The following is a 13,152-nucleotide window of genomic DNA, read 5'->3' as shown; positions in this document are numbered from 1 at the left end:
GGATTGTGTATTAGTGAATCCATACACCCACTGATCCAAACTGTTGCCAATTTATCCAGTATGTGGACCTCACTAGAGACTAACTTACAATATGTGTATCAAACTCAGCATGTCACCCCCAAGCAAGGGTTACCCGAGGTAATGCATGCATCCGCTCATAGTAATCTCCTCTGTACCATGCCCGGGTTTGATTTCAGCTGCAGCAAACAAAGCTCACATCAGAGCCAGCAAATGCCATAACATTGCAGTATTTTATTAAAGAGGAACTACAGTCTGCTCACCTAATTTGTAATAAAAAAAAAATCTTTGCCATTCTGAAGCTTCCTTCCAACCACTTTGCATATTATTTTATATATTCTATGATTCTGTACTTGCCAAATAGGTTGCAGAAATCTCCCTCCACTAAGTGGCGGCAGTCATTTTAACTGTGGGCAGCTGAAGCTGCTTCCTGTTCACTTCCTGGATTTACACACACTCACACATCTGCCTGTACATTTCTCCTCTCTGGATGAATACACATGAATCTCTGCAGTCTCCGGTTATCTCTGCCCTCATCCAGCCCCCTAAAGCTCTGCAGCCTTCCTATGACTCATCCCTCCTCCCTTGCTGACAAACTCTCACTAGAGTGAGAGAGAGTGTTTTGCATGATGTCATTAGCCGCCCTAGGCTTATTATCGGACAAGAAAGAGGAAGTTGGCTGTATAAGGTATTTACGGGCGAGAAACATTTTTTTGCTATTCAAAGTTAAAACAATAAGGGCTGGGGATTTAATAGATGGAAAGATGTAAAAATGACTGAAGAGCCACTTTAAAATTAGACCAAGTACATAACATCCAAATGACAAGAAACAATGAATTGTAGCTAAAAATGCTACTAACTGCTGTAAAGCCATTGCAGACCAGGATGTGCAGCGGCGTGACATCAGTACAAAAGGCGCTCTGGATTGTATTAAACACTATGACAAATTAAGTAGACTGTGTGACTTCAGCATAAATCCTAGGAGAGTATTGCCAGCCCTGCTATTGCTATTCTTTTAACATCCAGTTAATTGATAGTCATTTGTATTTATTACAATGGTTGGCTTACAGCTGTGCCCTGGCTAGTTTAGGAACTGTGTACACGCATCAGATGACCTGCCAGTGTTTAACTTTTCTTTAGTTCATGATGGCACATGTTGTCTTTCTTGTTTTTGATCATTGTCCAATGGTCTATCAGATTATACTGCTTCAAGATGCATGGGCTTTCGTCTCTTTGGCGGCTGTTTCGTGGCAAAAAGTGGAATGTCCTGCGTCAGCGGGTGGACTCATGCTCTTATGACTTGGATCAGGTATCTAGTTTTTTCTCTAACTGTAATTCTACCACATTTCCAGCATGGGGTATATGAGCTGATAGAATTCCTGTCTTGCAGTTTCAATAAATTGCTCCTGCAGGAAAAAGCAAGAGGTTCACTTAAAGCAGAACTAAAGCCCGCAATACATACCTCTGCTCCAGTAGGTGAACACCCACAAGAAGGTCTCTTGCCAACCCGGCATCTTCATTGTTGGCTATGTTGATTATCCAGTGCATGATGACATCACTCCCATGCACGTGCAGGAGTTTAGTCTTCCGGCACACAGGCACTGTGCCAAAATGTAAGGTGAGCTGCACATGCTCAGCTCAGTTTACATTTTAAAGAAGACGGTAAGCAGGCAGGTAGGTTTCCAGCACTTCACACACTGTTCCTATTTAGCTGTCAGAAGCAAACGGATATTTGTACTATCACAAAGGTACTATTTTCAGTGATAGTATTGCCTGGCTAGTATTTATCATCACAATATTGTATTTACTTCTGTGAGATGCACCTTTAGCACTAGGGGTTACATTCAGCTTGTTTAGGGATTAGTTGTGGTGAGTAATAGGTTTGTGGCTATGTTATTACAAAAATGTAATATATTACAGCTTCAAAAAACAAAAAAATCTGCGCTAATAAAACATCAATGAATGAATGAGTGAAAAATAATGAATGAATCAGCAGCTTGCACAGGTCAATAGAAAAAAACCTAACATACAATATAGCAAAGAGTGCAGCGCTATCATAAAAATTAGAAAGAAACATGCATTTGAATGTAAATATTATACAGTAAAACCAAAAATGTGCAAGAGGATACCGGAAGTATCATAATCATACAATAAAATAAGAGTCCATATCAAAGGTATAATGAAAGTCCACTCCAGTGATGTAAAATGATATCCTTAAGAGAAGTACCACAAATCCCAGCATGCACAAGGAGCCAAACTTCCCGGTTTTTGAACACTGCGGAATCACCAATGAGTGAAACAAAAAGACTGACCACTTAACAGATGGATATGGCTTCCAAATTAATGGATAAGCCACGAAACGCCTTTAGAGGATAAACCTCATTGGATGGAAACATCAAGATGTATCGTTCAGTAGGAAGGTAAATGGTATGTGTAGTCCAATAGCCATGAAAATAAACAAGGGAAATCCATAGCGTAATATAGTTAAAGAATTACTATTTATTAAAAAGGAGATGCATTCACATGATAGGAAGTAAAAACGAGCATAAGTATAACTTCCTAGGAGAAAAACAACAGTAGCATTCCAATAATGTTTGACCGAGGAGCATGGTGACGTCACGTCTGGTCCCAACCAACGCGTTTCATCATACATTTGACGTCGTCAGGGGCGCACCTTGCACGTTTTTGGTTTTACCTTGATTCTCTATAATATTTATATTCAAATGCATGTTTCTTTCTCATTTTTATGATAGCGCTGCACTCTTTGCTATATATCACAGCTTACCAGTTTTTAGGTGTGATAACTACATTAGTTTACTTTTTTTTCTGGCATGTCTGCATTACATTGAAATGATAGGATGGGATTAGTAGATTACATGTTTTCTATTCCAGTTCTTTTCACAGCAAGTGAAGGACAGTGCATTTTTGGCAAGATCAACTGTATTTTCTGTACCTGCTGAAAAGGTTCTTAGTATAAAAAGTGAAAACTAATACAGCCCACACATCTAAGCTGCAATAATATAAGATTTTCCTCTTGGATGTAGTTATCCTGAGTCAGTGGGATAAGTGTATTCCACCCCACATGTGATAAAAGCTGTTGGCAAAAATGTCTAGTGCTGGAAACTGCTGTGGCAGCTACAAGAGGCTGAAAACTGTTGTACCTCATCCATTGTAATATATTACTACTACAATGTACTGTTGTGACTGTATATCACCTCTCTCCTGCAGCTCTTTCTCGGGACGTTGTTATTCACAATCCTGCTATTCCTCCTACCAACTACTGCTCTGTATTACCTGGTATTCACCCTGGTATGTACTATTCTTTAACACTAGAGGTCGTTATGGTCTAGATGCCCAGACAACATTTTAGCAGCATCAGTATGCATTGATTAACTTGACAAAAACCCTAACTATTTTGCCTTCCTAAATTATTTTTACATTGTTTTTAAGGACATAGAAGGCTTTTATATGGTACATTGTTTTTAGTAAATACCCTGCTTACATAGGCTGAGAAATGAACAAGGCACTGTGACTGCCTGAGCTGAAAGGTTTGCCTGTAAACAAGCCTATGTGATCACTATGTCAAAGCTGTCATTGTGATCTTATGGTCGAGAACCACACCTGACAGCAGGGTCTGGGAAATAGGAATGTGAACAAATAGGCATTCCTGGTTCTCACCTGAAACTTTAATGTTCTAATGGCACAATCCTGGGAATCCTCACCTGTGCCAGCATGCTGTGCTGCTGATACTTTTCAAATTTTCCTTACTGTGTGGGGCTGCGCCTGCACAACTGTGTCATTCATTTACAGAGATCTGTGAATGAATGAACTACAAGTCCCAACTGCAGCTCAATCGTAATCCTCCTCTAGCTCCTCAGCCAAAATATGAGCTGAGAATATAGAGATGGGGAAGAGTCTGTAGGAGTCTGGCATTGCACCTGCAGTCCACTGATCGTGGGTACAATGCTTTGTAGGCTCCTGTAAAAAAAATAAAATGCACATTTCTCTTTCGTTCATTGACGGACACAGCTCCTGATCTTCATGACCATAGGGTTATACTGCCCCTATAGGAGTTGGGCACTAGGCAGAAAAATAATCTGGCTACACCTATGGGCAGTCCCAGGGGGTATACTCCCTCTAGACGATCTGCTGTGCGAGGGGGGGGGGTTGTACCTGGTGGGGGTTCCTGCCAGGGCCCCCTGTCCTGCCTGGGCCTGTCCTTAAAGCCTAGGGATCCCTGGGAGCCTCGTGGTGCCACGCGGGCCTGCCATTTTGTGGACCAGTGGACTTTCCTGGTACAAGAAAAGTGGGTCCACAAAGTCATTAGTTCTGGCTACAAGACCTGTTACTTCAAGGGGTAATTATCCCGGTTCTGACTTTGGAACGTTTTCAGGGTTTTTCCTCAAACCTGTTTACAGTTCCCAGGAAGGAAGGCAAGGTGCGCCCAATCCTGTTAGCGCCGGTGTTAGCATTGTTACGTCAATGGGGGATCGTGGTACTGGGCTACTTGGACGACCTCCTTCTGCGAGCGGAGTCTCCTACTGCTCTGGGGAAAAACCTGGAAATCACCATACGAACTCTGAGGGAGTTCGGCTGGATTCTGAATTTTCAGAAGTCTGCTCTGGTACCGTCCACAAAGCTGGACTATCTGGGTCTGACTCTGGACTCTGCCTTAGCCAGAGTGCTCCTTCCTCTGGACAAACTCCAAAAATTGCAGGCTGCAATTCATCTCCTGTTGTCCAGCAGATGGTCATCCCTCCAGACTTGCATGGGGGTGCTGGGCCTGGTGTCTACTTTCTAGGCGGTTCTGTTTGCACAGTTCCATATGAGGTCCCTGCAAAGGGAGATTCTGGCCAAATGGGACAAGTCTCTGCAGTCTCTGGACAATCAGATCTGGCTGAGACTGCGCTTCCACTGGGAAAATCCTTCCTCCCCTTGTTTTGGACAGTGGTCACCACGGATGCCAGCCTGTCCGGCTAGGGAGGCGTCCTCAGCAAAAATTCTGCTCAGGGGATTTGGACACTGGAAGAGTCCAGACTACCAATCAGTGTCTTGGAACTCTGAGCGATTAGACTGTACCTGGACCATTGGACGGATCGTCTTCAGGGATGTCCAGTACGCATTCAATCGGACAATGCCAATGCCAAGGCAGGGGTCACAGAAAGCGTCCTGGCGGCTCTGGAGATAGCCGGCATTCTAAGGTGGGCAGAACGGATTATTCCAGCCCTCTTCGTCATACACATTCCCGGGGTGAAAAACTGACAGGCGGATTACCTCAGTCGGCAGCCGTTGGACCAAGGGGAGTTGTCCCTTCATCTGGAGGTGTTTCATCAGTTGTGTCTCAGGTGAGGCATCCCCGAGGTGGATCTGTTGGTGTCTCGGCTCAAAAGAAAGGTGCAGAGGTTTGTGGCTCGATCACATGATCCTCTGGCGAAAGCCGCAGATGCGCTGGTGGCCCCGTGGGGTCAGTGTCGTCTAATTTAGGCCTTCCTTCCTCTCAAGCTTCTGCCAAGACTTCCACGCAGGATAGAGGCAGAAGGGATTCCGGTCATCTTACTGGCTGTGGACTGGCCTCGCCGGGTTTGGTACGCTGATCTGATGCGGCTGGTCGCCTACCTTTCTTGGAAGCTTCCTCTCAGGGAGTATCTGCTGTTCCAAGGACCAATCTTCCATCCTGCTTTACAGTTGCTGGCTTTGATGGCTTGTCTGTTGAATGGCAGGTGTTGATGAATAGAGGCTTATCTGAGTCGGTGATTCCAATGCTGTTAAACGCTAGGAAATCTACTTCTAGGAAGATTTACCGTCGTACGTGGAAGACGTGCATTATGTGGTGTGAGTCTCATGAGGTTCATCCTCGCTCCTTTTTTTTGGCTCGGATCTTGACCTTCCTTCAACGGGGGGTTGAACAGAAATTGGCCTTGAGTACCATCAAGGGCCAGGTGTCAGTGTTCTTCCAAAGACCCTTGGCCACACACTCCCTGGTGCGTACCTTTCTTCAGGGGGTCCGACATTTGGTTCCTCTAGTGTGGTCTCCGTTGCCCCCTTGGGACCCTGATTTGGTGCTTTCGGTCCTCCAAAAGCCTGTCTTTGAGAATCCCCGGGAGATTGCCTTGTTTACGCTGTCTCAGAAAGTGGCTTTTTTGGTGGCTATCACCTCAGGGTGTCGGAACTGGCGGCGTTATCCTGTTGTTCACCTTACTTGGTGATTCACAGAGATAAGGGGGTTCTTCGCCCCTGTCCATCATTCCTCCCAAAGGTTGTCTCTGATTTTCATTTGAATAAAGACATTGTGTTGCCTTCCCTGTGTCCCAGGCCAAAACATCTGAAGGAAATTGCCTTGCATGTCTTGGATGTGGTCTGGACAATTAGGGTGTACCTGGCAGCTACGGAGTCTTTTAGGAAGTAGTACTCACTATTTGTGCTCCTAGATGGGCCTCGGAAAAGGTTGTCCGCTTCCTCTGCGACCATTTCCAGATGGATCAGACAGACGGTTATTCAGGCCTATTACATCAGGGGTCAGGTTCCTCCTTTTCCTGTCGAGGCGCACTCTACTCCTGCACTTAGTGCCTCCTGGGTCTTGCGTCATCAGGCGTCAGTGACACAGGTTTGCAAGATGGCCACCTGGTCATCGGTACACACTTTCACAAAGTTCTATAAGGTGGATGTGTTGGTATCTGTGGATGCTTCATTTGGCCACAAGGTTTTGCAGGCTGCTGTTTAGGGGACCTGATCCTCTTTGAGGGTGTATTGTTTTTTTTTTTTTTCAGGTGAGTTCCAGTTATTTTTGGTTGAGCTCCTGTTGCCTGGTTGGCTACTGTTTAGCCTTGGAAATTTTTTTGCTGTTTCCACCCCTTATGTTTAACACTGCTTTGGGATGTCCCAATGGTCATGAAGATCAGGAGCTGTGTCCGTCAATGAACAAAAGAGAAAATGGGATTTTTAACTTACCATAAAATCCTTTTCTCTGAGGTTTATTGACAGACACAGCACCCACCCCTCTATTATTTTTTTTTTTTTTAAAGTGGACTTAGCCTTTCATTTCCAGTTTGCAATACAATCTGCCATTTCCTACAGGAGCAGCTAATACTATTTTTATAAATATGTGTCGAGTACAGAAAATTGTAATGAATTTGGTGTTTGCTAAAAAATTGGCATTTGAGTTGAATCTGTTTTCCTAAAAACAGAATTTTCTATCTCAAACCTTTTCAGTTCTGATAACTTCCTGAAATGCATATATAATAAACAGACAATGTGTTTATTGACAACGTGTTTTAAAATACGGTAGATTTAAACCCAATCACTAAAATCTCATAAAAACTTTAAAATGTTTGTAAGATGTCAATGATGGCAATATCTTCCTTTGTATGGCACTCCTATCCATAGAGAAGGAAGCAGCACTTCAATTTAACAGGTAATATGTAAATAATAGATTTGTAAAGTCAGTTTTATGATGAAACAAATATGGAGCTGGCAGTGATGTTATTTCACTTAGCTGAACTGCAAATATTTGCTGAGCGCTGTCAGTTGTTTTGTAGCAACTGCCCGGTTAGTACATTACAGAGAGCGAAAGCAGACAGTATGCATACATACAACCCTTGACTCTTCCAAAAATATATGCAATCTATACGCTTGTATTTGCTTAGAGATAAATTAGTATTTTTAAAGGTGCACTCGGTTCAGTCAAAACTAAAATACCAAAGTGAGATTCTGGCATTTACCAGTCAAATGTCAGGGGCAGGGCTAAGTGTCAGAAGGGAGTGGGACCAATTCAATTTTTTTTTTTTTAATAGTCCTGTACCACTGTATGTTAGGAATTGTAATTCCATTTTGCATGGAAATACCTTAAAGCCGAAGCTAGGTCAAATTCTTTTTACCCATGCAATGGGGCTGTGCCCGCACTGCACGGGTTAACTGGTCTTTTTATTCTAGGGGAAAGGACAGTGGAGATATACTTACCTGATCTGCTGATTCTCCCTGCACAAGACCAGTCCGGCACCCCTGAGCTCCAGCAGTCTTGAAAATGGAATCTTCCTGACATCAGCATGCCCAGGGCATGCTCCATAGACAGGAATAGTCCACTGCTGGACCGTGGGGGAGTGTGGTTTTCTGGAGATCGGCAGATCAGGTGAGTAAAAGCTTTGTGCTCACACCTAGAAAAAACAAGCAGTTGACCCATGCAATGCAGGCACAGTCGCAAAATTTGACCAGAAATTAGCTTTTAAGTGAAAATGTAGCTTTGCTGTAGCATTAGAACGTATTTCAGCTTTCTGTTCCTGTCTATGTACATTCACCCTCTCTAGTTGCCCTAGTGCCCATTGTCAGGGGGACTCAGACAGAAATAAAATGAAATCTCGCCAAGGACATACAGAAAGCAAAAAACATAATGGGACATTTAACCGCACTTTAATAAATAAAAATAGTGCAGCACAACAAATAAAGTTCAATAAGTGTCCATATACAGTCCTTTTCACTGTACTCCTATAAGCAATGTGCAACGATGGTGAGATCTTCCTCCAGAAATCACCTGCATGCATTCAAATCACATGCAAAATTAGCTCGCTCACCTCCTTATATGACCTCATTATTAGACTGAGGTTCAAAAGCGCTTTAAAAAAACTCCTGCTGATACACTATTTTGTCAAAAGTATTGGGATGCCTGCCTTTAGTCTTACTCCGTAGGGTTCAGTATTGGGTCGGCCCACCCTTTGCAGCTATAACAGCTTCATCTCCTCTGGGAAGGCTGTCCACAAGGTTTAGGAGTGTCTATGGGAATATTTGACCATTCTTCCAGAAGCGCATTTGGGAGGTCAGGCTCTGATGTTGGGTGAGAAGGCCTGGCGCGCAGTCTCCGCTCTATTTCATCCCAAAGGTGTTCTATCAGATTGAGATCAGGACTCTGTGCAGGCCAGTCAAGTTACTCAACCCCAAACTCGCCCATCTATGTCTTTATAGGCCTTGCTTTATGCACTGATCGAAATCATTTATTGGAGGGGGGATTAAGGTCTGGGGTTGTTTTTCAGGGGTTGGGCTTGGCCCCTTAGTTTCAGTGAAGGGAACTCTTAAGATGTCACCATACCAAGACATTGTGGACAATTTCATGCTCCTAACTTTGTGGGAACAGTTTGATGATGGCTCCTTCCTGTTCCAACATGACTGAACACCAGTGTACAAAGCAAGGTAGCATTCTCTCATAAATACTAAAAATTGAAATTGAATTGGAAAGGAGAAAGCCCAGAAACCTTTTTAACCACTTAAGGACCGCCCAACATACATATACTGTGGCAGGGCGGCCCTTAAACACAAAATCACGTACACATACGTGATTTTGCTTTAAGGCTCTATGGGGCGTACGCCCTAGATTAGATTAGACACAGCGGGAGCCAGTCCGCGGGTCCGGCGGCCGCAATCATTGCCGGTCACCCACGATCGTCAAGGAGACTGACAGAACGGCCGTTTGCCTATGTAAACAAGGCAGACGGTTCTTCTGCCAAACAGGAAGAGAGAGATTGTGTTTTCCTATTAATCAGGAACACAGATCTCTCTCTTCCTGCAGTCAGTCCACACCCCACATAGTTAGAAAACATTCCCTAGGAGTACACTTAACCCCTTGATCACCCCTGATGTTAACCCCTTCCCTGCCAGTGTCATTTATACAGTAACCGTGCATATTATTTAGCACTGATCACTGTATTAGTGTCACTGGTCCCCAAAAAGTGTCACTTAGTATCACATTTGTCCGCCGCAATGTCGCAGTTCCGCTAAAAATTGCTGATCGCCACCATTACTAATAAACAATAAAAAAAATAAAAAGTCCATAAATCTATCTCATAGTTTGTAAACGCTATAACTTATGCGCAAAACCAATTAAAATACCAGAAATATGTAGCAGAATACAAACTGGCTTAAACTGATAAAGAAAGTTGATTTTTAAATTTTTTTTGGATGTGTTTTATCGCAGAAAGAAATAAATATTGTTTTTTTTTTTTTTTTCAAAGTTGTCAGTCTTTTTTTGTTTATAGCGCAAAAAATACCATCAAAAGAAAGCTCTATTTGTGGGGGAAAAAAGGACATCAATATTGTGATGGAACTCACCGTCACTGAGACTGAAAAAACTATGTGACAGATAAATTGATGATTTGGACTGCTTAAGTGATCAGACTTGTAACAGATGCATGTCATCAGCTCAAACACCTGTCTTCCATGGATTGTAAATCATGTTGATTTGATCATCTATTGTTTACTGTGGGTTCTCAGTATTTACACTATAATATGTGTATTTGTATCTGTTTTACTTTTGGTGCTGGCAGTCTGGGCTTCCAGGCTGACTTAAGTACGCTGAGCTAATTAGCATGTAAATGATAACCTTGTCTAGATGGGATTAGCCATGAGTCATCTGTACCTCGTTAGCTATTCATTGTGTGATGCTTTTATGTAAATATTCAGGCCATTGTTCATGTAGTGACTGTCATGCTTATCAAGTGTATAAAAATCTGCTGCTTGTTTTAATAAAGGAGTTACTTGTTTCCAGACACATACAAGCTAAGTTCAGGCTAGTTCTTGTATGGGGGGCGGCTGGAATATCTCTATATGTCCAGACTGGAGGAAGCCTTATACTGACGGAAGACCACAAGCACGGTGTGGGTCGACGGTTCCGTTACATTGGTGGCAAGCGGTGGGATGCTTCCTGCAGTCTGGGACATCCAAACCTCCACCGGGATCCAAGGTCCGGTGAGCGGAAGAGGAGAGGTACAGATATCAGCCGCCATGGAAGAGGAATTCGGAAAGAGGTTGCGAGAGATGCGGATACAGCACAGGGGGCCAGTGTCAGAGAAGGTCCTGCTAAGATGGCATGATGTGATCCGCTGGGAACTCTGGAAAGAAGCGCTAGCTCGTGAGCAGCGACACCAGGGAAAAATCCTCCCCTCCTTCCAGGAAAGGTACTGGTCGCAGTACGAAGTGCGAATGGTGTTTTTGGGGAGATTACCGCATAAGGAATGGAAAGCTGAGTTAAGCAGGCTGGTCCAGGAGGAGATGCGGTTGGATGAGAGCTATAGAGCCCTCCGCTGGTATGTAACCCAAGTGTGCCCATGGACAGCAGATGACAGCCCAACGGAAGGCTTTTGCTACGGCGGCCTGGGGCTGTTATTAGAGAGGCTGTCTGAGGACCCCGACTTTGGGATCGATTTGGAGTGGCGTTTGGAGGAAATATTGGAATACAGAGAACAGATGCTGAATGTCTTGGACGTGCACTGGGCACTGGAAGATTTGGAATTTCTAGCCAATCAGGAATGGGAGCTGGAGATCGCCTACAGACAGCTGCTAGACTCTGCTCAGTGGCAGGCCTGGGCTCCCCTTGCCTGGGAATACCCAGAAGTACCAGCTGACAGTCCAGAAATCCTGACTGAAGAGTCGGCAATGTGGCACAGTAATAGTGTGCCTTGCACACCTGCACCCACGGTTTTGGATGTGGAGGTCTTATGGCGGATGCAGCAAGTGCTGACTCACCCGGACGAACGTGTTTCTGCACAGGACGAGCTTGGATGGAGGAATGCATCTGTTCAGCCGCTGGATAAAGGTATGGGAGAAGAGGAAGCCATCTTCATTCCCAAACCACGGATTACAAATTTAATGGACTTTCCATTGGAAGATGATTTGGATTATAAATCACCTACAAAAGTGTTGGCACTGGGCCCAAGTGCCACCAGTCCATGTCCTGGACTTTCAGCAATTCCAGAGACTGGAGATTTATTAAACTTTTCTGCTGAGGAGGAAGCTCCCAGTGAGCCTGCAGCAGATGAGCAACCATCCAGGCCTAGCGCTGCTGACCTCTGGATGCAACAATTGGTGACCCAGCAAGATGTGTGCAAGGCCACTGACTTTTCAGTTTATGTTCCTGCAGAACAGCTGGCATCAGGGCCTAGCACTACTGAGCTCTGCCCAACACCAACAGCAGCTTCAGCCTCCCAGAGAGAAGAGGCAGCTGACCTTTCTGCTACACCACTGACAGGGACATGGGATTTCCTGCCAGCAGCATGTGTGGAGTTACAAGAAACTTCTACAGCAGAAGCGCTGACAACTGGACAAAGGGTCCAAGACCTCTGCCCCACACCTGCAGCAGTCCCGGAGACCCAGGGTGAGAAGGTGGTGGTCAGTCCCCAGCAGCAGATCAGGATCCAGGGGGAGAAGAGACAAGAGGTTGCTGGAGCAGATTACGTGGAGTCCCCAGCAGAAGTGCTGGCAACAGAGCAGAGTGCTGCTGGCCTCTGCCCTCAACTCACAAGGGATGGATTTCCTGAGCAGGTGGATGAGACTACAATCCCCACCTGTATACCCCAGGGATGCTGGGCAGTCGGCCCAGATCCCCAACAGCATGAGGGAGTGAGCCCAGCCACCCTGTCTTCTCTCCAGCAGCTGAAAGGACTCCAGGGAGAAGGGCCAGTCAACGCTTCTTCCCTGCAGCGGGTATGTTCTGCGAGAGAGGCAGAGGTTGGTTGGGTGAGTAATGCTCCCTTTGGGACAATTTGCTTGGGGTGCTGTGTGGGTATAGACATTGGGGGGCTGGAACTACAGACTACCTTCAAAGTCAACCCATTTGGGGTCCCCTCCTGTGTTTGTCTCCTTCCAGAAGCAGAGAGATGTGACGGTAGTCACTTTGGTTGGGGGGTCCTTGGAACACAGCTTACCTTAGAGAGGTTGGGAAATACCTCTCTCAACCCCCTAGGCACTTCTTATGTCTAAATCACCCTGTGTCTTTTAGGGACACAGGGTGACCAAAAAGCCCAGTCTGGCCTGCCCAAACCAGACTTCCACAGACTGATTGGCTACGAGAGCTCCATGCGCCCTGCCGGGACAAATTTACAAGCTATGTGGAACTTTGTCAAGGAAGTTGCCATGATGGATTGACTCTTTGGGACTTGTTACCCGACGAACTCAGGCACAGACCTGTTGGGGGTCTGGTACCTGGTTCGTCTACCTTTGGGGGGAAGATATGTGACGGAACTCACCGTCACTGAGACTGAAAAAACTATGTGACAGATAAATTGATGATTTGGACTGCTTAAGTGATCAGACTTGTAACAGATGCATGTCATCAGCTCAAACACCTGTCTTCCATGGATTGTAAATCATGTTGAT

The 13,152-nt window shown here is 45.0% G+C and overlaps 1 protein-coding gene across 3 annotated transcripts in view; it reads left to right on the top strand.

Annotated features, from left to right (window-relative positions):
- PIGQ (phosphatidylinositol glycan anchor biosynthesis class Q) overlaps nt 1-13,152 on the top strand; it is a 59,117-nt gene that overhangs the window by 39,493 nt on the left and 6,472 nt on the right. For all 3 annotated transcript variants that reach the window (XM_082261078.1, XM_082261077.1, XM_082261076.1), the window contains exons 7-8: nt 1,216-1,327; nt 3,247-3,327. In XM_082261078.1, the coding sequence (XP_082117204.1) occupies nt 1,216-1,327; nt 3,247-3,327 (193 nt within the window). The remainder of the gene's footprint in view (nt 1-1,215; nt 1,328-3,246; nt 3,328-13,152) is intronic.

This window comes from Pelophylax lessonae, assembly GCF_965119305.1.
Source record: "Pelophylax lessonae genome assembly, chromosome: 6".
Classification (NCBI taxonomy): Eukaryota; Metazoa; Chordata; class Amphibia; order Anura; family Ranidae; genus Pelophylax; species Pelophylax lessonae.
Note: the sequence above shows the minus strand (reverse complement) of the source record. Positions and strands in the feature narration are given on the sequence as shown.